General features: G+C 36.9%; 1 protein-coding gene across 2 annotated transcripts in view; it reads left to right on the top strand.

Annotated features, from left to right (window-relative positions):
- The window catches only part of Gnb4 (G protein subunit beta 4), a 44,460-nt gene that overhangs the window by 12,031 nt on the left and 6,689 nt on the right, over window positions 1-25,740 (top strand). Inside the window, exons 2-9 of one of the 2 annotated variants that reach the window (XM_046466837.2) lie at window positions 4,384-4,482; window positions 11,466-11,504; window positions 12,178-12,284; window positions 15,045-15,108; window positions 16,519-16,681; window positions 17,793-17,859; window positions 17,965-18,166; window positions 24,932-25,148. In XM_046466837.2, coding sequence (XP_046322793.1) covers window positions 4,426-4,482; window positions 11,466-11,504; window positions 12,178-12,284; window positions 15,045-15,108; window positions 16,519-16,681; window positions 17,793-17,859; window positions 17,965-18,166; window positions 24,932-25,148 — 916 coding nt within the window. In that variant the 5' untranslated portion in view covers window positions 4,384-4,425. Of the gene's footprint in view, window positions 1-4,383; window positions 4,483-11,465; window positions 11,505-12,177; window positions 12,285-15,044; window positions 15,109-16,518; window positions 16,682-17,792; window positions 17,860-17,964; window positions 18,167-24,931; window positions 25,149-25,740 lie in introns of those variants that run through there. The other variant, XM_046466838.2, reaches the window with a different exon arrangement.

Genomic DNA, 25,740 nt, shown 5'->3' with positions numbered 1-25,740 from the left:
GGGGTCATGGATAGGCAGCTCTCTTTATTTAATTTAGAGAATTTTAGTATTTAGTTAAGAGAGAAATTTAGTATTTAATTAAGAGAAGGATTGTAGGTGATGGTGAGATGTATGGTCAAGGAAAAAAATATTTTTTATAAAGAAAGGGAAAAGGTTTATTTTGGCTCACAGATTTGGAGGTTCCAGCTCATGAAAATTAGTCCCATAACCTTGTGCCATGGTTTGACTATAGGGCAGAGCAAACCACTCACCTTATCAGCCAGGAGGCAAAAAGAGGAGAAAGTGACCTGGGGTCCCCTATTCCCTTCAAGGCCCTCGGTGACCTAAGAGCCTCCTGTAAGGCCCCACCTCTTAAAGGTTTCACACCTCCCAAGAATATCACACTGGGGGTTGAGCCTTTAACACATAGACCTTTGGGGAATACTCATCCAAACTATAGCATTCCAGCCCTGGCCTCCAGTGGCTTGTGTTCATCTTATAATGCAAAATGCATGTAGTCCATCGCCATGAGTCCTTAGGGTCTTAACTGTTCCAGCATTGGTCAAATGTTTAAGTACAAAGTCTTCTTTAAGACTCCAGACAAACTCAAATGTGAGACCCATAAAAATAAAAAAGAAAGTCACATACTTCCAAGACACAATGGTAAGATAAGCGCAAGGTAAATGTTCTTATTTCAAAAGCTTGGAATAGGAAAATAATAAGGAAGGATCAGTCTGAATCAAGACCAGAACACAGTAGGGTAAACATTAAATCCTGAGGCTCCATCCAGGTTACACTGTGGCAAGATGTGGGCTGCCAGGACTTGGGAAGCCCTGTTCTTTCAGCCTTGCTAGAGGCAGTGCACATGTCCACTCTCTTGGGCTGACTCTCTGTGCTGCCCATAGCTTTCCTTGACAAGTGTTGCCCATTGCTGACGTCTTCACCTTCCCTGGGTCTCCGTTGCACTTTTAGCTTCACTCCCACATTTCCATTCCACTCCATAGCACACTGCTCAGCTACTCAGGCTTTCCGTTTAAAATCTTGGTGGAAGCTTCCAAGACTCCATAACTCTTACATTCTGCAGGCTTGCAAAGCCAGCATATATGGATGGTACCAACCAGCACGAGCTGTCCCTGGATCCACTTGAACCAAAACTGCCGTAGCCTCTGACTGCCTTCTCCTCCCCACCACACTCTTTTTAAAGGGAGAGACTTGGGCATGTTTAACTGCTAATGGTAAGAATCCAGTTGAAAGTCAGAGGCTCCTTGCAGATAACTTACTGAATGAAACCATAAAGCTGTAGTCCCCCTCTGTGGGAGACCAACCTTGCACTTGACTGAGTCACACTCCCCAGCTGGTGCTGAGGCGCTCAGTCACAGAAATGTGGCAGAGCTTTCCCCACCCTTCTTAGGATCGGTGTCTCATGCTTGGGTGTGTCTTGCTACAGCCCCATGGGTGAAGCTATGCTCACCTGTTCCTTTGTAATGTAACCCCTTGCCCTGTTTAGGATAGAATCTTCCATGGAAGTGCCTAGTGTGTGTCCTCTTCTCTTACTGTGCCCTTGGGTGTGGCCTACCCAGATGTCAGTCAACCTGCTGACAGTGGACATCATGAAGATAGACTCAGCGCCCTGTAACCTGACCCCTTACCTCATTTGAATAGCTTCTCCTCAATAAAAGGGGTCAGCGTGTGCTCTAGCTCTCTCTTTTCCTGCGGACCCTTAAGATCAGAGGAGCCTTCACAGCGACTCCAAAGAAAAAGATATTTGTGTCTCTTGTGTGGTTATTTTGCACAGCCCAATTAGCCCAATTTAACTGGAGTGGCCCCTGAGCCTTTTAGTTGCTAACCGAAACCCAGCACCCCACTAGATAGATTACACTGTTAACAACTGAACTTACTGACCAAGCTGAGAGTCACTAGCAGTGGCATAAAGAAAACAGGAAGTTCATTCTGATGTATTGTAGTATGAAGAAGTCCAGGGCTGGGCTTGTGGCTCAGTGGTAGAGCATGCGCCTTGCATGTGTGAGGCACTGGTTTCGATCCTCAGCACCACATAAAAATAAAGTTATTATGTCCATCCACAACTAAAAAAATATTTAAAAAAGAAGTCCATAGATCACCTAATTCTTGCCATATATATGTATGTATATTCTATACATACAATATATTCTAACCTGAATATATTCTATCCTGTCAATCTAACTTCCAGTTTACAGGTAGTGTAGAGGGTAAGTAAACAAACAGTAGCATCAAGATGTAAATAGAAAGTGGGACATTCTAAGGACAAATAACTTAGTCTCTAGTGAATCAATATCACAGGGGGGAAAAAAGCAAGAGATGGCTATTTCTAGTTGGAGAGCCTTAAGAGACATGACAAAATGTATCATGTAGTACTTAATTGGATCCTGATTCCAACAAACAAGATGTAAAAACACAATAGGGGAAATCTCTTCCTAAAATGGTAATATTCCTGCCTTTTGGTTCTGTGATTTATTCTAATTCCTTAGAATGAGTTTTCCTTTATTTCTTAAGCTAATTTAAGGTTCGCTTATTTATTGGAAAACCAAGTGTCATAAGTGCTGGGTGTATAGCAAAGAGTAAAGCAAACCAAAACCCTGCCCCAGTATAGGAACTTGTTTTCTGTAAGGGGGAAACAGGTCACAGATAGGTAAATACATGCTCAATTGTGTTGAGTCCTATAGTGAAATATAGGACAGGGTAGGTGACCTAGAAAGGGAGAAGGTTGGGTGTGTGTGTGTGTGCTATCAGCAAAGGCTCCTCTGAGAGGATAACATCTGAGCAGACACAAGAAAGCAAGCGATGAAACTGTCACAGGCAAGAGTGGTCCAGGCCAAGGGAAGGGGGAATGAAAGACGCTGAGGCTGGAGTCCGCTTAGTGTAATCAGAGAACAGCAAGAAAGCTTTTGAGCAACTGGAGGAGAAAAGGGAGGGGCAAAGGAAGAGTAGGTGTGTGTAGGGTGCGGGTATGTATGAGACAGGTACAGCTCCTTAGGTCAAGATACAGAGTTGGCTTTACTCTGAGTGAAGCAGAAAACCATTGCAGAATTTAAAGCCTAAGAGTGACTTGTATTTTAAGAGTGATATTTAGTGGTATTTTAGTAATAATCGACTTGCTCTGCCTAGATTAGACTGAGAGCGATCCTGTCAGTAGGAAGGAGACCAGGTGAGAGATAATGAGGACTTGCATCAAGGTAAAGGAAGTAATCAGAATCAGTCAGATCCTGAATAATATTGTAAGGAATAATTGACTTGATTTGCTGATGGATTAGAGGGGGAGGGTGGGAGAGAAGCAGAAATTAAGGATGACTCTCAGATTTTTATCTTTAATAGTTGGAAGAATGGAATTGCTGTTTACTGAAATGAGGAGGATTTGCAGATGGAGTGGATTCAGTTTTGAAGCTTTGAATTTGAGGTGCATATATGGAGGCCAGTTGGAGATGTTGAGTGCTGCTCTGTGAACTGCTGTAAAGTGTTTCTCACTGGACTCCTGTCCAGCACCGTTTCTGTATAATTTAGTTTGTCTGTGTATGGGGGGCAGGTTTCCCATTGAACCCAGGGGTGCTCTACCACTGAGCTATATCCCTAGCCATTTTCTTTCCTTTCCTTTTCCTTTTTTTTTTTTTTTTTTTTTTTTGAGACAGGATCTCACTAAGTTGCCCAGGCTGGCCTCAAACTTGTGATCTTCAGCCTCCCAAGTCACTGGGATTACAGGTGGACACTACCATACCCAGTTTATAATTCATTTTTAAATACTACAACTCGAGGATTCTTCTGATCACTCTTAGCCTAACATGAGTGACAGAAAGACCAATGGTCCAAAACAAGATTTTCCCCCCTAGACAGCGAGGGATTGTTGTCTGGGATATGTATGGTATGGGGGACTATAGGTGCATCCGAAGAAGTTGGGGCAAGGAGAGGATTTCGAAAGAAAAAAGGTCAAAGTCCACAGACACTGTTTTGAAACAAAGCCCTTTGGCTCCCATAGCTTGTTGCAGGAGCTGGTGTTAGCCCATGGCGGAGGCAGCTGTGAGGCAAGTGTCTGCGTGCAGGCTTATCTAGAACACTGTAGTTTCCAGAAATTCCTTGGGTGGTTCCTTCATAGGCACATGTCTGGGGGCTCCTCCTTCATGGCCTCCAGCTCTGTTTTGTCAGGGTTTGACATAAGTGGCTGTTTTGGTGCTGACAACTTTCACATCACATTCCTCCATAAAACTCTTCGGTAAATGACCCAGATCCATACTTACTAAGCAACTGTCAATTTTAGTAATAATCGACCAGAGTTTCAGAAGGGCTAAAAACAATTATATGTTAGTGTCTTAAAAGTAAATTTGAAGATGGACAACTAAGTGTCAACCTCTCTCTCTCTATCCTCTCTCTCAACAGTTACTTTTACTTGGTAATTACTGAGGTAAACAGATTCAAAGGATGAGTGAACTGGAACAATTGAGGCAGGAAGCAGAACAACTGCGGAATCAGATCCAGGTAAGAACTTCATTTTGAAATTTTAATGCTTTTCCCCACAACCCCACCACTCCGGCCAATCTCAGTGCTAAGGATTGAACCCAGAGCCCTATGCATGCTAACAAGCACTCTGCCACTGAGCTACATCCCCAGCCCCAGCTTTTACACTTTTTTTTCAGTATCAGCAATGTATAAAATTCCCGAGTATGTCAGTTTACATACATTAAGTAATTTGTAAGGCCAGAAATGGTCAATTTTTTTTTAATCTTGCTTCTAATGAATGCTCTGAAAATGATTCCTGATAAGTGCCTATGCCCACAAGTGGTTTCCATGCCCCTAAGAGGTTAATAGTAGGTATGTCTGTAAGCTCAGCTAAACAATTCTCTTCTTACTCATACACCTGGAATCTAGATTTTTGGTGCAATACAGTGAGGCAGACATTACACTGTGATAAAGTAGGAAATGTGAATCTGTAAGACATTAAATCACAGAAATGTCAAAAATTACAAAAGGCAAGATCAAGGGCAGATCTGACCTCTTTTAGTCTTGGAAATCAGCTCAAGACAATAAAAAGGATAAGAAACAAATACAAGCTCTGGCCTTAGCAAAATTAAAATGCTCTTAGAACTTCAAGCCATAAAAGGATGGAGAAGGTTTGCCAAATGCAGCAGCCTGTGGGACAATTCCGACAGAGGTGCTCGTAGCTGTAAATCTCATACAAAGTAGGAAGCACTCTCCAAGGGACAGCTCCAACAATCCCTTCTTTGGAACAGTGAAACAGATGCTTGCTTGAACTTTGTTGGCACTCACTAAGGAATATCAAGAAGGCAGAGTTAAAAATGAAAGAATGTAGGTATGCCTCCTGGAGAGCTGGATAGAGGAGAGACTGAATTGTGAGTAGCCTGGCAGCTGCCTGCTTCTTTTCACAGGGAAAAGTAAAAGCTAAAACAGCTTGCAAATATAGATGAAGAACTTCAGCACAAAGTGGGAGAATCTCTGGTAGCTTGGAATATAGCTGTGACTCTTCCCAATCTGGATCTTTGGTAATAGCTATTTCAGAAGAGAGAGAGAAAAGGAAGAGGAAAATCAAGGGAAGGGTAAAGAACACTCACCATACTGGGCTGGTGGTGCATGCTTGAAATCCCATCGACTGAGGAGGCTGAGGCAGGAGGAACTCAAGTTCAAGGTTAACCTCAGCAATTTAGCAAGTGCCTGAACAACTAAAGGAGACACCGTCTCAAAATAAAAAGGGCTGGGGATGTGGCTCCCCTAGGTTCAATCCCTAGTACCAAAACAAAACAACAACAACAACAACAACAACAAAAACACATTAAAAAAACACTTATCAGGGCTGGGATTGTGGCTCAGTGGCAGTACAGTGCTTGCCTAGGACGTGTGAGGCCCTGGGTTTGATCCTCAGCACCACATAAAAAATTTAATAAATAAAATAAAGATATTGTGTCCAACTACAACTGAAAAATAAATATTAAAAAAAACACTCATCATAAAGAGTTGATCTGAGTGAAGTCATAACCAGACTTATTACCAGGAATTCAAGGAAGTTAACAATTTAGTTGTGAGCAAGAACTCTGAGTTGATACCTTATGTCTGTACAAAGCTGTCAGAACAAAGGAGGGATTTATTTTGCCTGAGATGCTCATAAAAGACTTCACAAACAAGTCTCTGAATTAGATATTACAGTTGAGTATCTGTTCTCTGAAATGCTTGGGACAAGGAATATTTTGGATTTCAGATCTTTTTGGATTTTGGTATATTTATATATGCATAATGAGATATCTTGGAGATGGGACCCAAGTCTGAACCCAAAGTTCATTTGTGTTTCATATATACCTTACGCACATAGATTGAAGGTAATTTTATATATTTTTAGTGTATCTGTGTTTTGACTGGAACTTGTCACATGAGGCCGTGTGTAGAATTTTCCACTTGTGGCATGGTGATAGTGCCCAAGTGTTGGATTTTTTCAGTCTAGGAGTGCTACATCTATACTGCCAACCACCAGAATGTATATTTGCTGTATATAGAATTATAGAATTCTCTCTGACATCCTGACTTTATATCATGTACTCCAGATGTTAAGAGGAACAATGATGATTGGCCAGACATGGTCACATGCCCACCTCCTATCATCCTGATAGCTGTCCTGTGAAAAGCTGGTGTTGATTCATTTTATAGTTGAGGAAACTGAGGCTCATTGAGATTAAAAAATTTGGCAAGGTTGAGGAGATCAAGGCTCAGTGAGATCAAATAACTTGCCAAGGAAACCTAACTAGTAAGTACCGGATTCATCACTCAGATACCATGTTTGGACTCTAAGGCCTGTGCTCTGTCACCAAGGATGCACTGCCTCCTGACCATATTTAATACCTTTCCCTGCAGCCTGTGCTCTAGTCAATCTAGCCTGGTTGCCATTTTTGTGTCCCTTGAACATGTGTTGCTCTCTCCTATTTCGTTGTCTTTTATCAAATTGTTTCATTTGCCTGGAGTTCTACTACCTCTTCTCCAATTTTTCTCTCTCGAATCCTATCCATTGAATCCTGTTCCTCCTCTAAAAGCCTTATGAGAGTCCTATGATTGGATTCATTCTCTTTCTCTTATTGGTGTCATGGTGAAACAATGTGTATGGATTACACTTTTTATCATGTGTCGCTGCAGGCAGGTCTCTAACATTTTTGACACTCAGTGTTTTTGCTGTGAAGCAAGAATACCAATGCCCACCTTATAGGTTTGTGCTGGGGATTAAATAACACATACAGGACTTATGCTAATGCTGATGAGGGGCAGTTCCTCACTCATATAGCACTGTAGGCCTCTGTGATGACAGGGTTGTTAGTCTGCTCTGTATTTTAGTCCTTTGTTTGCATTTACCCCTTCTGCTTTAGTTACATTGAATATTCTATTTTAATCATTTCTATATCCAACCAGAATTCCAGGCACAATGTCATGGGTACAGGTTCACTGACTCCTCTCCTCCCATGATTTCAAGTATGTGTATATAAAATATCAGGCACTTTTTCCTCAGTATAATCATGTCACACTATAGTTAAATACCCTCCCTCCCTCCTTTTTTTCTTCTCTTTCCCCCTTCCTTCCAGAAATAAAATCTGTGTGTTTACCTAACTATGTTGGAAATACATGGCATAATAGAAATGTATGCTATTTGGCATAACATATGACTAAATTTAAACTCAAAAAAATGACAAATAAAGAAAACATAGATTTTGTTTTCTTTTGTAATTGAGTTATAGCAATAAATATGTCACCTATCCTGCTTCTTTTTGGGGTGGTACTACAGACTGAACCCATGGCCTAACGTGTGCTAGGCAGTACTTCAGCACTGAACTCCACCTCCAACCTTTTTAAATTTTATTTTGAGGCAAGGTCTTGCTGATTTGCCAGGCTGAACTCAGTCTCCCAAGTAATTGGGATTCCAGAGGTACACCACCACATCTGCCACATTCCTTTTTTTTTTTTTTCTGTCACAAAGATATTAATATCAGATCTTTTATTTTTTTGTTGTTGTGCTGAACAGCATAGAATTCTTTTATATTTAGTTTTATAATGGATAATAGTGTTCATAAGAATAAATTATTGATGTGAGTAGATTATTTGAATTATGAAAATTTGCCCCTAACTGCTGCTAAAATGTTAGTAAAATTTTTGCATTCCAACATGGTGTTTTAAATTTTGGTACTGATTTTTCCTGCAGTTTAATGATTTTCATTTAAAGCCCTTAAATTGTATTATTAATACTAATATTAATGCTATGAGGGCAAAAAATTGTTATTTTTCCATTGCTGTGCGTACGGTGACTACAGCGGTACCTGGCATGACACTCACATCTGAGTCTTTTACCAGATGACTGAATCAAGAAAGAAGGCCTGAACAATGATAGGTCATTTTCATAAAACCTGAACTCATAGAACCTTTTTTCAGAATTTTAGACTTCAACTGCACCATTTCTGGAACATGGCTCAGGTCATCAGTGTCATTTCCAGACATTCTTTTCATTGCAGAAAAGTGTGCTAAATTATTCCTTGCCAAATGAGATCTCTAAACCCACAATTTGGCTAAGAATGAGAGAATCAAATCACATTTTTGTGCAGCTAGTTGTAAAACACTCTTACATAGAAATAGTCTATTTACCAGAAGGTTGAAAGAGCAGCCAGAATTATCATATCTTCCATCTAGTCTGTGCTGCAAAGACTTTGTTGGGTTTTATTCTGTAAATATTGCGTGTCTTCTCTTTGCCTAGGAGTATACCAAGCACTGTAGGCAAATAATAATAATGATAAAATAAAGAGGATACTACACTAACCTCTGTGGAGGGGGAGATTATCTTAAATCTAGCATGTATATCAATTCTCTAAATTTGTTATTAACTGATAAACTTGGTTTAAAATGTCTTGCTGGGGTTGGGGTATAGCTTACTAGTTGAGTACATGCTTAGCATGTGCAAGGTCCTGGACTTAATCCTCAGCACCTAAATAAATAAAGTGTTTTAATTTTTTTTAAATATATTTATTGCTCCCTTATTTTGTTATATTGATTTCTGTTTCATCATCTTCCCTCTGTTTGTATAAAAATTTAAGGTTTCACTGAAAGAATACCTTATAATAATTAAGACATAAACACCTGCTTACATGGAAAGAATTTGTTATAAAAATATGGATGTCACTCAGTGTAAATTGTTGCTATTACATAAAAAAATCATTTTACTGTGTCTGGAGATATAGCTCAGTGGTAGAGCATATGCTTAGCAAATGCAAGGGCCTGGGCTAGATACACAACTCAAAATTTCTGAGATACATTTTTGCATATTGGATCTAAAACATTTTCTTCCTAGTAGCAACAAATAACAGTTGCCTATATCAATAAATGTTACTTTCTGCTAAAGCCTTAATAATAAATATAACTCTGAATACTGTGAGCTTATTAAATCAACTTAATAATTTTAGATCAGGATACAATTTTACAAGTCTTTAAATCATAAAATAAAAATATGTTTGTGCGGGGCGCTGTGGGATTATATTACCTGTAATCCTAGCGTCTTGGGAGGCTGAGGCAGGAGAAGAGCGAATTCAAGGCCAGCCTCAGCAAAAGTGAGGCACTAAGCAACTCAGTGAGACCCTGTCTCTAAATAAAATACAAAATAGGGCAGGGGATGTGGCTCAGTGGTCAAGTGCACCTAAATTCAATCCCTGGTATATAAAGAAGTTTGTACAATGGTATACAATTTGAAAGTCCATAAACACATCCATATATTTATGGTCCACTGATTTTTAATAAACCCATTCAATAGGGAAAAAATATTCTTTTCAATAAATGGAACTGGAACACTTGGATATCCACATGTAGAGGAAGGAATTTGGACCCCCTGTCTCACACCATATATAAATAATAACTCAAAATGATACCTAAATGTAACATTCAAAAGTACAAAATTCTTGAAAGGAAACATAGTTGTAAATTTTCCTGACTTTGGATTAGGCAAATTAAATATGACACCAAAAGAAAAAGATAAACTGGACTTCATCAAAATTAAAAACTTGTGTGCTAAAGGACACAATCAAGAAAATGAAAGGACAGTTGAAAGAATGGAAGACAATATTTATCAATTATTCCTCTGATAAGGTTTTAGTATTCAGTATATGTAAAGAACTACAAAACTGAACAGTGGAATGACAACCCAGTTGAAATACTGGCAAAGACCTGGAATAGACATTATTCCAATAGTAAGTGCAAGAGAGGTACTCAACATCATTGATCATTAACAAAGCAAAACCGTAATGAGATACCTCTTCACATCTAATAAGATGGCTATAATTTAAAAAATAAATTATAATAAATGTTGGTGAGGATATGAAGAAATTGAGAAATCAACCTCCTACATTTCTGGTGGGAATGTAATATAACTTCTGTGAATAATAGTTTGACAGAGGGCTGGGGTTGTGGCTCAGCGGTAGAGCGCTCGCCTAGTACATGCAAGGCCCTGGGTTCGATCCTTAGCACCACATAAAAATAAATAAACAAAAATAAAGGTATTGTATCCAACTACAACTAAAAAATAAATGTTAAAAAAATAGTTTGACAGAGTTTCTATATTACTCACCATTTCCACTCTTATTTAATACCCCAAAGAATTAAAAACATAACTATACACAAAAACTTGTACATGAATGCTCATAGCATCATTTTTTGTAATAGCCAAAAAGTGGGGGGGAAAAAAACCCATATCAGTTTTGATTAAAGGATAAACAAAATGTGGAATATCCATGTAATGGAATATTAGCCATAAAAAGGAATGAGGTCCTGAATAATGCTATAACATAGCTGAACCTTGAAAACATTATACTAAATAAAAGAAGCCAATATAAAAAAGGCCACATATGAAACGTCTTAGATGAGGTAAATCCATAGAGAAAGAAAGAAGATTAGCAATCACAGAGAAATTATGGAAAAAGAGAAATAGGATGGATGGGATTCTTTTTGGGAGGTGATAGAAGTGTTCTAGAATTAGATACTGGTGATGTTGTACAGCATTGTAAATATACTAAAAATTACTGAATCATATATCTTAAGATGGTTAAAATGGTTAATTTTAGGTTATGTAAATTTTATTTTAAAACATGATTTTTTCCTTGGTATCAGGGATTGAACTCAGGGGCACTTAACCACTGAGCCACATCCCCATCCATTTTTAAAATTTCATTTAGAGACAGGGTCTCGTTAAGTTGCTTAGAACCTCGATAAATTGCTGAGGCTGGCTTTGAATCACAATCCTCCTGCCTCAGCCTCCCAAGCTGCTGGGACCACAGGTGGGTGCCTGTATGCCCAGCTCAAAATCATTTTAAATAAAGATCATATGTATGGTAAAAAAAAAAATTACTTGCAAATCTACATTTTCAATAAAGTGTTAATAAGATCTAGAGGATTCTACATCTAAATGGATTATAATCATGTTTTTTGTTTGTTTGTTTCAGGATGCCAGGAAAGCATGTAATGATGCAACGCTTGTTCAGGTAGAGTTTCCCCCCCCCCCAATTTGTTTTAGTGATTCATATGAAGTAACTTGACACTGATACGGATGACTTGGAGATTATCCTCATGAGTGTTTAATTGCAAATTTTCTTAATTGATACATAATGATCGTACATATTTACAGGTACAATGTGATGATGTGATGCAGGTACACAATATGTAGTGATCAAATCTGGATAATGAGCATTTCCCTTCTCTTCAACAGTTATCATATCTTTGTATTGGGAAGCTTCAAGCCCTCTCTTCTAGTTTTTTTATAAAATATATAATAGGTAGGCTGTTGTATTCTGTACGTCCTTGTAGAACATAAGAACTTATTTGTCCTGTATAACTGTACCCAGTACCCAATCCCCCCAGTCCCCACTTCCCTTCCTAGACTCTAGGGTGGCTGATTTTTTATTAAAGTTTAGAGGTTTATCTGTTCTTTTTAGTTAAGAGTCTTGCCTATAAAAACATATAGGGTTATTTTAAATTAACTGTAGTTTTTTATGAACAGTATTTTGATCCCATAATGATTTTGCAGAATTATTTAAATTGAATGAAAATTACTATAAATTTTATATCTGCTTTTTATCACCTACTAATTGAATATTTCAGGTTTATCTCCTGAACTATATCTAAAGTAAAGAATAACATTTTTATTGCTTTCTGAAGATCACATCAAATATGGACTCCGTGGGTCGAATACAAATGCGAACAAGACGTACGCTGAGAGGCCACCTAGCTAAAATCTATGCTATGCATTGGGGATATGATTCAAGGTTTGTGCCTCTCACTTTCAATGTGTCAGCCAAATTGTTTTCCTTAAGAATTATCATTTGCATTTTCTTTGTTTAAAAACAAACTATATTTATGAAGTGTTTACAGAATATGCATCCAATACAAACACTTTCTTTTCTTTTCTTTTTTTTTTTTTTTTGGTACTTCGGATTGAACCCAGGGGTGCTTAACCACTAAGCCACATCCCAGGCCCCTTTTCACATTTTATTTAGAGACGGTCTTGCTAAGTTGCTGAGGCTGGCTTTGAACTTGAGATCCTCCTGCCTCAGCCTCCCGAGCCACTGGGATTATAGGCATGCACCACTGCACCCAGCCCCCTGAACACTTTATTTTCACTAAGAATATTCAAACTTTTCTTTCGGTGCAAGGATCAAACCCAGGGGCTCTTGAATCCTCTACCATTGAGCTATATCTGCAGCCTGAACGTTTAAAAACTTTTAAACTAGAAAGCCAGTTTACTTCTCAAAAAGACCTTTATCATATGAGCTGGGAAAACTATTTCAAAGAGGGTTTCTTTTTTTTTGCAGTAGGGTATTATACTTTTTTTTAATATGTCCAAAGCAGTTTTATTATATATTAACCTTGTCAGTTAATAAGCAAATATATATTGAACACTGTGTGCAAATTAGTAGATATTGCTACAATTTCTTACTACCTCAGTTCACAGAGGATCTAATTACATGAAACAAGGATATTTTTATTCACTACATCTTTTTTTACTCCCCCAACTCAACATATAAGTGCATATGATCAAATTAAATCTGAGCATCAGCAGGTGCACACACATACATCTGGGCACACCTGTGGCTTACAGGATATATGGTTGGTTACAACCGTTCACTGTGTTCCTAGGGTTTCAGTTCAGGCTCCACTTTATCCAGCACATCTGGCAGTAGTAAATCTGCCTGCTGCCTCAGAGATCACCTTGTTTCTTTGATTTAGTTCATCTTACTGTGTAATGTAAGAAAATATTGTTTAATAAAGGTTGCACATGTGTTCTCTGCTTCCAAGAGACACACTAAAATTGTAAGTAGAGAAAGCCTCCCTCACTTGTTTCTCTTGGATATAAATGGGATACAGAGTAGTAATATACCCTGTGTGCCTCTTAGGAGGGGATAGATAAGATTATACAATTGACATAGAGCTAAGGCAAATACTGTATTCTTTTTCTTAAAAAAAAAAATTAGGGTAAAAATAATTTGCCTTGTTGACAGGGCAAACTTTTAACCTGAAATCCTGTTATTTGAAAAAACACTAGTCATCCTTTCTTTCCTTAAAAATATTCTCAAAAGCAAACAAGTCCCCCAGGAACCTGCCTCACATTGTCTTCCTACCCATTCTGAAACTGATGATGCCAGTTGATTTTTGAAGAATTTTCCATGGGTTCCTATTCTCCACTATCAGATCTTCCTTTTTGTAACAACAAAATTAATATTTACAACATTAAGAACCAGATGATAGCCAGGCACAATGGCACATGCCTGTAATCACAGCGGCTCAGGAGGCTGAGGCAGGAGGATTTTGAGTTCAAAGCCAGCCTCAGCAAAAGCAAGGCACAAAGCAACTCAGGGAGACCCTGTCTCTAAATAAAACACAAAATAGGGCTGGAGATGTGGCCCAGTGGTTGAGTTCAATCCCTGGTAACCACCACTCGCCCCCCCCACCCAGCCCCTAGAAAAAAGAGAACTCATGATGTTATTTTCCTAAAGAGAAGGGAACTCAGATGAGCTGCTGGGGATTAGACTTAGCAAGGTAATTTTTTTTAATCTTCTAAATTTTATATCATGGTGAAAAATATAATTCCAGAATAAAATTAAAAATTCAATGACTAATAAGTACTTAGTCAAGAGTTTATACCCCATAGTCTAGCAAATAATGTTTTCTGTAGTTAAGCCTGGTCTATTTTTCTTAGCTTATGTTTCCTATTTTTCACAAACTCTACAAAATTGGAAGACCCCGTCCTGAAACATTCACTGTATTTTTCCACCTGTTTTCATTGATCGTACTTCAGCCCTACCCTTAGAATACACAGTTTTCTCTATCTTTAGCTGTTAATTCCATTTTTAAATATGCATTATCTCTCTCTCTCTCTTTTTTTTTTTTTTTGGTGGTGGTGCTGGGGATTGAACCCAGGGCCTTGTGCATGTGAGGCAAGCACTCTACCAACTGAATTTTAATTAATTCAACTAGCAGTTATTCATTCCTCTTTTACTTTCCTGTGGGATGTACTTTATACCACTCTTGTGACAGTTTTCACTCCCTTGACTTATTATAAATGTACACAAACGTCTTTTCTCCTCCAGATGGTAGAGAACTCAAGGATGGAGATAGGGCCACATTGTACCTGTGACGCTGCAGTGCACTCACAGATCCCCGTTGGTGTGTTTAGATTGAATGAAGTGTGCCTTTAAGTCTATATGTAGTCTACTGCCATTCAATTTAATTAGTAATACTAAACGAGCCAGCCAGTCAGCTAATGTCTACCAAAACCTTGAATAATGATGTTGAATCATAGTCACAGACATTCTCAGTCAAATTGCTAAATTTTGTGATGTATGTTCAGAATTCTTGCATGTAGCATAAATTTTTTAAAAGTTGGAAGAACATTTCTTGGTATCAGGTTTTTATTGGAAAAATTTGTTACTTTCTTTTCTGAACTGTCCTACATTAATGCAATGCATAACTAATTTAAACTCTTTTTTCCTCTAAGTATCAAATTATTTTTGTGTTTGTTCCTCTAGGCTACTAGTAAGTGCTTCCCAAGATGGAAAATTAATTATTTGGGATAGCTATACAACAAATAAGGTAGAATTTCTTAATCCTTCTTCTAAGTAATCTTGTGTTTGTTTTGCTGTCCACCAATTCTTTCTTTTATTCTTTCTTCAAACTTTATTTGCCTTCTGAGATCAACATTTTATTTATTTTAATCTAGATCCTCTCTTTAGGCTTAGTGTTTGCTTTTAATGTTTAATCCTTTTTTTATTTCCAAGGAAAAACTACAGGAATATTGTTCAGAGTGTTTGGCTTGAATTTCCTTATTTATATTGAAATTTTAGAAATTTTTTTGCATAAATTATTTTTTTTAAATCACATTTTCTAATGTGAAAGACCCAGAGATTTTTATTTCTAGTATGGGTAAGCTAGATGGCTAGTATAAAGCTTTTCCTTGGCCCACTCTAGGCATTGATTTCTGGTTCTGGACTAATTGGAAGATATAGTAGATTAGAGGCAAATTACTACTTGTTTAGGTCTCTTGGTGGCCAAATACAGGATTCTCTTAATATATCCACTGGAAGGAAGGAATCCCATTATATTTATAATAATCCCAGTAATTATTTAGTGAGATAATAACTTCTTTTTTTTTTTTTTTTTTTTTGGTGCTGTTGATCAATCCCAGGGTCTTACACATGTTGGGCAAGTACTCTATCAGAGCTATACCCCAAGCTGCTTGAGATTTTAAAGCTAGCTAAGATTACTATATAACAGTTTTTCTGTATTAATGGGCATTAAGCATGTCTCTTTCAACTCCATTTTTTTTTTTTAAATTGCACTTCAAAAACATTATTTTAGGTTAAGGAAGGGCATAGTAGTAGGCATGGGATGTGTTCATTCCCCATACAGAGCATTTAGCTTTGTTTTTCCAGACACCTTCAGTTTTTCCATGTGACCTGCAGAAGTTTGGAGTCAAGTCACCAGACAGGTGTGACTAGATCTACTCACAACTATTACCATTGTTTGAGTGAGAACTCAGAATCTGTGCCTATTAATGTAGGGATGCTAGTGTCATCTCTTTGTGAAAGAATCTCTTTAACGAACTGATACTTGTTAATTACCTTCCTTTTTATTGTTCGGTGTTATGGAGGAGATTCTTCTTTTGCGTGCCACTCAATGTTTCAGATGGGTATTTTAGCATTGGGACACCCTTATGTCCGTGCTTGTACTAAAAGAAATTTCTAAAAATAATACTTCTTAACTCCAAATGATTTAATAATGCAGAAATAATAGTAAAAGGCATTTGTATGTGGATTGGTATTTAAAATTTGATAATTTTGAAAGATAAATACTTTTTCAAGTCGTTATATTTTTATTTGGCTTATTTTTCTTATATGTATTTAATTTTAATGATATTTACTTCATTGTAAGTAGATTTTAAAAATAAATGACTCTTTTTAATCTTTCCTTAGTGATAGTTTGTGGGTTGTATTTGTTTCATAGATGCACGCTATTCCTTTGAGATCCTCTTGGGTGATGACCTGTGCTTATGCCCCGTCTGGTAATTATGTTGCTTGTGGAGGTCTGGACAACATCTGCTCTATATATAACTTAAAAACCAGAGAGGGAAATGTGAGAGTGAGCCGAGAGTTGCCAGGTCACACAGGTGAGCATCACTAAACACTCTTCTCTCCTGTCCCACCTTGCTTCTTCCCTAGACTTCACTGACCCAGGATACATGACAAATTGGGCTTAACTGACTAAAGGATGAGTGTTAATGGGGAAAGAATAGAAATTAATCTGAAATAGGGAAATGATAACTTTTAAAAATCATGCATGCAATGACCTTAATTTTATTTTAATATTATTTGGGTACTAGAGATTGAACCCAGGACCTCATGCGTGCTAACCACATGCTTTTCCAAGGAACTGTACTACTTTCAGCTCCCTACAATTTTATTTTTTTCTTTTGAAAATAGCAGTTGTTCCTGTAAGAAATGATAAATTTACTATAAAAATTTAAACAATCATGAAAAATATAAAATAAAAAGACAATGCAATTATTTATCTTTTCTGCTACCATGTAACAAGTATGGGATTCGTGGCATCTGTACTCAGTTATATAATCAAAAGTATGAATGATAATACATGAAAGGAGCATTTTGCACTGTGTGATATTGGCTTGCCTTATTTGCCAGTGTGCACCCCCACAGTTCTGTAGTGTAGTACTTGGTTAGTGGCGTTAATAGGAATTTATTGCCACTCCTTTGATTTCTACATATCTGAATTTTTGTCATTACTATTTATTGTGTTTTTACAAAAGTCTCTAGCACAGTATTTCCCTGCCATTTCCATACTATGAAGTACTGAGAGACTCTGGGCATTCATATGCTACATCTTTCATAAAACCTTCATGGATGTTCTCATTTCTCTCTGCATTTTTAAGGTTTCCTTCCAGGTTCTTAACAGCTTAGATTGTAATTAGGTGTGTAAGGGAGCATCTTCTTTCCTGGGTAACTGTCTTAGATGTTGTCGTCAGCTTTGTAACCTTCAGAGTGCCCAATGTCATTGAGGTACTGAGTGCCTCAGTAGAATTTGTTGATACAAGTTAGTTGCAGACAGTGTGGAGTTGAAGTAATGAAAAGCAGAACTATAGATCATACAGACACACTCGCCACCCGGGTGTTATATTTTTGAAAGAATAATACTATTCCATGTGATACTTGGCTTATTTGATCAGTGATATAACCTAAAATTTTCCACTTTCTGTGCTGCAGGCTACTTGTCCTGCTGTCGATTTTTAGATGACAGCCAGATTGTTACAAGTTCAGGAGATACAACTTGGTAAGTTTATCCCAGAAGTACACTGATTGGAGGTTGAGGGTAGTTTGTAGGAGCTAACAGCAGACACAATACTGGTCATTGAGGTTGTTTTTTTTTTAATTACAGTGCTTTATGGGACATAGAAACTGCCCAGCAGACCACCACATTCACTGGGCACTCTGGAGATGTCATGAGTCTTTCTCTGAGTCCTGACATGCGTACTTTTGTTTCTGGTGCTTGTGATGCCTCTTCCAAATTATGGGATATTCGAGATGGAATGTGTAGACAGTCTTTCACAGGACACGTCTCAGATATTAATGCTGTCAGTGTAAGTGCATCACATTTTTGTTTTTGTTTGTTTTGAAATTGTATTTTTTAAAAAAATTTATTATGCATTTAAAGTCTTGAACTCTGTGGCAAGATTTTAATAACAAAATTGCTCTCAAGGATTCTTATAAATAATGTGCTCTTTTACATCAAATTCCCAAATAATAGTGTTTTATGTGAGAAAAAGTTTAATCCAGAGATGAAACATAAGAATTATTTTTGTTGTTATTTATGTGGTGCTGGGGATTGAACCCAAGGCCTTGAGCATGATAGGTGAGGAGTCTACCATTGAGTTACACTCCCAGCCCAAAATACAGGTTTCCTTTCGAATTAGAGGGATAGCTCACCTTGAAGAAGCAGGATGTCCACAGCAGTGTGTTCAGATGAGAAAAACATCTCTCTTGGGCCAAAGGGAAAAACCTGGAGAGAGACCAATAACAAATGAAAAGGCAGTTGTTTAGTGTAAAGAGTGTAGCTTCTGAGGTGAGCTGTACTTGGGATTTTTAAATATTAGTTCTGCCACTTACTGTCTGCATGAGCTCTCATTTAAAAAAAAAAAAAAAAGAAAGAAAGAAAAAACCAGAGAACTGTAAGTTGATTAAGCCAGACAAAAAGTACTCAGTATATGTGAGAATGAACTAGTCATATGTGTTTATAAATAGAATACAGCAAAAGTGGCATTCTGAATAGCCTTCAAAATGATTATCAGTGGTGAGGATCCAGGGGAAGGTGTTAGGAGATGTGGGACTCTGCCACAGGCAAATGTCCCTATGTACGTCAGATGCCAAAGTGTATAGATGTGCCTGGGATTTCCAAAAGTACCACTGTCACCAAAGACAGATGTATAACACATTCTAGTTTTATAAGAAGATATTTTCAGATTTAAAAAATGGTTAAGTTTTTATCATTTACATATTGAAAGTCATTTTTACATGATTTTAAGGAGAACATCAGAGAAAGTAAATATTTTGCTACCCCCACCCCGAGGTCAGCCTGTTTTGAGAGTCTTAGAGCTGGCAAGCCCAGCCCTCCCGACTCACCCCAGCATGTCTCTCAGGCTAGGATGTCCTCTTGTATTCCTAATTCACTAAGTTCTGAATTCAGGAAAGGGCATTGAATTTTATCAGGTACCTTTTCTCCATCCGTTGAGACGGTCGTGTGTAGCTTCCCCTTTTCAGTCTGTTAAAATGGTGAATTTACATTGATTGATTTGTCTTCTGCTTTTTGCGGGGATGTGGGCTGGATGTTATCACTATCTTTTCTAAAATAAATATTGAGATTTTCTTTTGGAATCATCCACACTGTCAAATGGTTCAAAAGAAGATATGATTCCTTTTTTTGTCTCAGATGGAATTATGACCAACTTTATTGTATTTTCACTTTCTAGTTATATTCAGTGGTGACTTTTAATTTACCAAAAATTTTCTCATACTGTTTATCGTGTGCTAGGAACTCAAGCCATAATATCTGATTTGTAGGCAAGACCCATTTAAACCTCACTGAATAGTTCACTGAGTTTCTGAAATTTTATACTTGAGTTTATGTTTGTGGGACCTCCATGTGTTTCTTGGCAGTAAAGGTATTGTTAATAATTATAAATTGGAATTATTAATTTCATTCCCAGGACCAAATGCAGCTGTTCCTATCAAGGCTCTCCCCAACCCCAGCTTTAAAAGGGTATAAGTGACAAATAAAATCTTTACATATTTATAATGCATAGTTATGTTCATACATATATACACACACCGTGGAATGCATTAAATGAAGCTAACTGACATTTATCACTGATTTTTAAATATTAATGCACCCCTGCATTTCCGGGACGAACCACAATTGGTTATAATGCATTATTCTTTTTATATATTAGTGGATTTGATTGCTGAAATTTTTGTTGTGAAGTTTTGCATTCCTGTTCATAAAGTCATTGCTCTATTTTTCATTTCTGGAAATGTTTTGTCTGGCTTTTGTATCAAATAATGCTGGCCTCAGGGGAGGAGTTGGGAAGCCTTCCCTCCAATTCCTATTCAGCTTTCTGGAAGTTTGTATAGAATTGTTATTGCTTCATAAATACTTGGCTGAATTTATCTGTGAAGCTGTCTCGCCAGGAAGTTTTCCTCAAAAAGATTTTAAACTATAGATCTTAAGTCATATTAGGTGTAGGCTCTTTTCTTTTTTGTACTGGGGATTGAACCTAGGGGAGCTTTACCACTGAGACACACCCCAGTCTTTTCTAAATTTTATTTTGAGATAGGATCTTGCTAATTTGCTGAGACTGGCCTTGAATTTACAATCCTCCTGCCTCAGCCTCCTGAGTTGCCAGGATTATAGGTATGCACCACTGTACCTGGCCTATTTTTTTTTTTTTTGAGTGAGTTTTGGTAGTCTGTATCTTTTAAGGGATTCATATCATCTACACTGTCAAATTTATTGGTTTTAAATTTTTTATACTCTTTCCTTACTATTCTTTTAATATTTGTAGAATATGTAGGATTTTTCCTTCTCATTCATGGTGTTGGTAATTTGTACTTTTTCCTGAATAGTCTGGTACTGTGGGCTGATGTGTCCATCCAAAATTTGTATGTTGAAGCCCTAAGCCCCAGTAACTTAGAATGTGACCTTGTTAAAACAGGTTTATTACAGATGTAATTACCTAAATGAGGTCCTCCTGGTTTGGGTGGGCCACTCTCCAAAGTGACTGGTGTCGTTATGAATGAGGGAGGTTTGAAGACAGCTGAGCATAACGAAAAGACAGATATGAAGAGAGCAGGGAGAAGATGACCATCCACAAGCGGAGGAGAAAGGCCTAACAGGCTCTTCCCTCACAGCCCTCAGACCTCTTGATATTGAACATCTAGCTCCCAGAACTGTGAGACCACACATTTTGTTGTTTAAACCACCAGTTTGTGATGCCTTGTTATGGCAACCTTAGCAAAATGAACAATTCTAGCTGGGATCTTAGCAGTTTTACTTATCTTCTCAAAGAACCAGCTTTTGTTTTTTGGAGGTTTTTTTTTTTTTTTTTTTTTTTTTTTTGGTTGTTGTTGTTGTTTGTTTTTTGTTTGTTATTGAGGATCCCTGGGCCTTTCGCATGCTAGGCAAGTGCTCTGCCACTGAGCCACATCCCTATCCCTGAGCTTTTGTTTCCAATGATGTTCCCTATTTTTTTGTTTGTTTGTTTTCTATTTTATGGATTTTTCACTCAGATCTTTATTATTTTTCAATTGAATGAAACTTGGATTTTATTTGCTTTCTTTCTCTATTTTCTCAAGGCAGAAACCGATATTGATTTGAAACTATTTTCTAATACTGGAGCTTACACCTATAAATTTCTTTCTCAGTATTGCTTGAAACTATGTCCTTCAAATTTTGATGCTTTGTGTTTTCATTTTCATTCAGTTCAGAATTCTGATTTTCTTTAATTTCTTCTTTGACATATTTGGACATGTAAGTTAGCGTTGGACTTTCTCCAAAGGAATGACGGAGTGTTTTGCTGTTATTCAAATGAAAGCAAATGATCAGAAATACTAGAGCGTGAGTGGGCTGTAAGGATTTGGTAAAGTCTTGCTTTTCAGAGGACCTTCTGAACGGCACTGTAGTCAGGGATGACTGATGAAGAGATGCTTAGAAGATGGAAGGAAGAAATTGTGAGAGGCTTATCAAGCCCTCAAGGAGTTTGAAAAGGAAAAGAATTTGCCAATTAGTGTGGAGACACCACCTCCACCAGCACCAAGCTTTCACCATCCTAAAAAGCATTACAAGTGTTTGCATTTCCAGAAACTGATTAACCTGTGAACACTGCCTACCCCACCAACACCTGGATTGTGAAACACAACAAAGGCATTCACCTGGTAGCAAGAGGACAGTAGTAACACTATCACCGTTATTTAAATCATTCTGAAACTTCCAGCCAGTATAGTTAGATTACAATGAAAATAAGAGCTGCATTAGAAAGTAGGAAAAAATATTATTTGAAGGAGGTATGTTTAGCTATCTAGAAACCCAAAGAAAAAAGTTCACTGTATATTCTGGATTACAAAAACTATTTTAAAAATCAAATATGTACCTAGCATAATTTTGTCAATTTCATTCCATAATTCCTTCTTTTCCCTTCCTTCCTTCCCCTCAATCCCCTTCTTTTACTCCATTGATCCCCTTCTATTTTAATGGGATCCCCTCTTATCCCTTACTTTGCTCTAGCTTCTGCATATGAGAAAAAATATTCACCTCTTGACTCTTCTGAGTCTGGCTAATTTCACTTAGCATGGTGCTCTCCAATTGTATCCATTTACCAACAAATACTGTAATTTGATCCTTCTTTATGACTGAGTAAAACTCTGTTATGTATATATTCACACTTTCTTTACTTGTTCATCTGTTGAAGGACACCTGAGCTGGTTCATACGTACCAATTAAAGCACCGACGAAGGAAAACAATACATAAATAGATGGCAAACCAGTAGAGTAGAGGAAGAGGAAGGGGAAGAGGGGTGGGGAAGAGGGAAAGCAGCAGCAGCATTGGGGACTTAAATGGAGCAAATTATAACATATATATGAATGATTATGACAAAATGGACCCCACTATTATGTGTAACTATAATGCACTAATAAAAATATGTTTAAAAAATCAGCGGCTATCTATACCAATAATTACTTGTGAGAAAATATAAAGGAAGGAAATCCAATTGAGAACAACAATAATTATAAGTAAGTGTACCAAAAATCATGCAGATCTTTATGAAGAAAACAAAACTGTAATACTAAATATTTATATTTAATAACTGAAAATACCTTCCATTGGATCAAACTAAGCATCCCTCAATCTTATTTTAAAACTCTAGAGATGGTCGAATGGCTCAGTGGTAGAGTACTTGCCTAGCAATTGTGAGGCCCTGGGCTTAATCCCCAGCACACACACACAAAGAAGAAAAACAATAATCCAAGTGGTGTTTTGTTTTGCTGAGGAGAATCTGAGGTATGTAGAGAAAAGACACATGACCAAAATCTGTGAAATTCAAGCAGGGAAAAAGGGAAATGGACTGATTTGAAGCAGAAGAGTAACAAAAGTGTTTTGCCAAGCCAGATTATAAAAATTTACTATTTTATACTTATTTTTTAAAAAGGTGATACAAAAAAAGTGTGACACAGGTGTGACCAAGGGTAGGCAGAAAACTCTAAAAAATTACTGTATATAAGAATTTAGTGAGTGCTGAGATGTAGCTTGGTGGTAGGGCACTTGCCTAGAATACATGAGGCCCAGTTTGATCCCCAGAACTAAGAAAAAAAAAAAAGTTGCCCAGAATGTAGTGAATGACTTAGCAAATCAATAGAAAAATCAGTTAACAGAGGGAACAATTGCTGAACTATTAAGAAAATTGCATTACATTCTTACACTGAATGCTGTTTATCGAATAAGCTCCAGATGAATAAAAATTAAGATGTGAAAATGAAATTAAAATGAACATACAACATTTATCAGCTATCAACCTGGAGAAGTTTCATAAAAGCAATGAAAGAAATCTCAAAGGGATAGATAAAGTTGATTGCACAAAAATGTAAAACTACTGAGAGAGAGAGAGAGAGAGAGAGAGAGAATTTTTTTTTTTTCTTTTTCTGTACTGGGGCTTGAATTCAAGGGTGCTTAACCACTGAGCCATATCACAACCCTTTTTATTTTTTACTTTGAGATAGGGTCTCACTAAGTTGCTTAGGGCCTCACTAAGTTGCTGAGGCTGGCCTCAAACTTGTGATTCTCCTGCCTCAGCCTCCTGTGCTGCATATTTTTAAAGTAAACAATATTAAAAGACAAACAATAAGACTGTAAAGTAATATTTGCAACAACAGATGAATTTATTTATTCCCATAAATTAAAAAATCAACAACCCAAAGGAAGAAAATACACAAAGATCATGAATAAATCAGCCCACAAAAATAATATAGATGGCTGATAAACATATGAAAGAATGTGATTTTCCCTTTGTAAAAAATTCATTGTTGGGATTCCACCTCTTGGGTCCCCTTCTTCCTCCGGGAGAAGTCTTTTCTGCTGTCCTTTAATAAACTTCTAATTTCTACTCTGAAAAAAAAAAAAATTCATTGTTATGTAGTCCCAATATCTGATAAATATTATTCACAGAGTAATCCTACATAATTTTCTTTATTACTCATTTATTACCTAGTATCATTGTAATGTTTTATGTTTTCTTTTATAAAATTTTTTCTATATCATGATTTTGGAATATTTCTTCATATATATATATATATATATATATATATATATATATATATATTCAAAATATCCAAATATTCAAAAATCTTCATATATATGTGTATATATATATATACGTATATGCACATATACTTAAATACACATGCCACATTATTCTATAAATAATAATACATGACTTAAATGGTTTTTTACACAATGTAACAATATAATTTGACCAATATCACTCCCTAGCACTTCCCCGCTCTATCCCCTGTTGATTTCAGTGTTTTAATAAACATACCAGAGGAGCAGAGCCAGTATTTATTAACATTTGCTATGTGCTGAACAGTGGACTAGGTGCTTTGCATATGTCATTTTATTCAATCCTAACTCTGAAACTAAGGCTCAGAATATTTAAAAATCTTTAGTGTCTAGCAGTCACTTACAGGGTAAGTAATGGAATTCTAATCTAGATCTGCCTTGATCCAGTCTGTTATTATACTGCCTCCCATGATTTTTATGTACACATGTGGAATAAATGTGTGTTGCTTTTCTTTCTAGTTTTTTCCAAACGGATATGCCTTTGCCACTGGCTCTGATGATGCTACTTGCCGGCTCTTTGACCTCCGAGCAGACCAAGAGTTGTTGTTGTATTCTCATGACAATATAATCTGTGGAATCACTTCTGTGGCTTTCTCAAAAAGTGGGCGCCTCCTGCTGGCTGGTTATGATGACTTTAATTGTAATGTATGGGACACGCTGAAAGGAGATCGTGCAGGTTGGTAAATAAGTCCCCAGGAGCTTCAGAGCCTTTGTGTTCATTGTCATTACCCTTGGAGTGGACCTACAAACTATCGTCTGTATTTTTATTAAGGTTTCTGAAGAGTAACATTAAGTTCCATAATATTTTCTTGTTTGCTAAATTTCAGTATAAGATGAATAATGAATATGACTTTTATAATAAATCTCAGTTTTCTTAAAACCTGACAGGAAGTAGTTTAACTACTGTGGGTTGTCTTCCTTCTGGGACAGATCTTGTCGGGGGGTAGGATATAGACCTATTATCTTCCTTTAGTCTCATTCTTGGATTTCTCCTTTGCAGGTTTCCAAATATTAGAATACACAATCAAGCCACATTGGGGACTGTGGTTAATAACAAATTAAAGCAATTTTAATTTTTAAAAAATCAAAATTTTACTTTAAATTATATTTAAGCAATTGAATATTTCTGTGTGACTTGCTACCTTTGACTTTAACCCATATATTCCACTTTCCAAAGTAGTTACTTTAGACTTTTATTTATTTCCATATCTTTAAAATAGGACTATATTGATGGTACTCGATTTTTTTTTTCTTTTTAAGAAACTTTG

This window comes from Marmota monax, unplaced genomic scaffold (genome assembly GCF_021218885.2).
Source record: "Marmota monax isolate L192 unplaced genomic scaffold, Marmota_monax_Labrador192_F-V1.1 WCK01_AAM20220418_F8-fsc00074, whole genome shotgun sequence".
Lineage (NCBI taxonomy): Eukaryota > Metazoa > Chordata > Mammalia > Rodentia > Sciuridae > Marmota > Marmota monax.
This window is presented reverse-complemented; position numbering and strand designations above follow the sequence as displayed.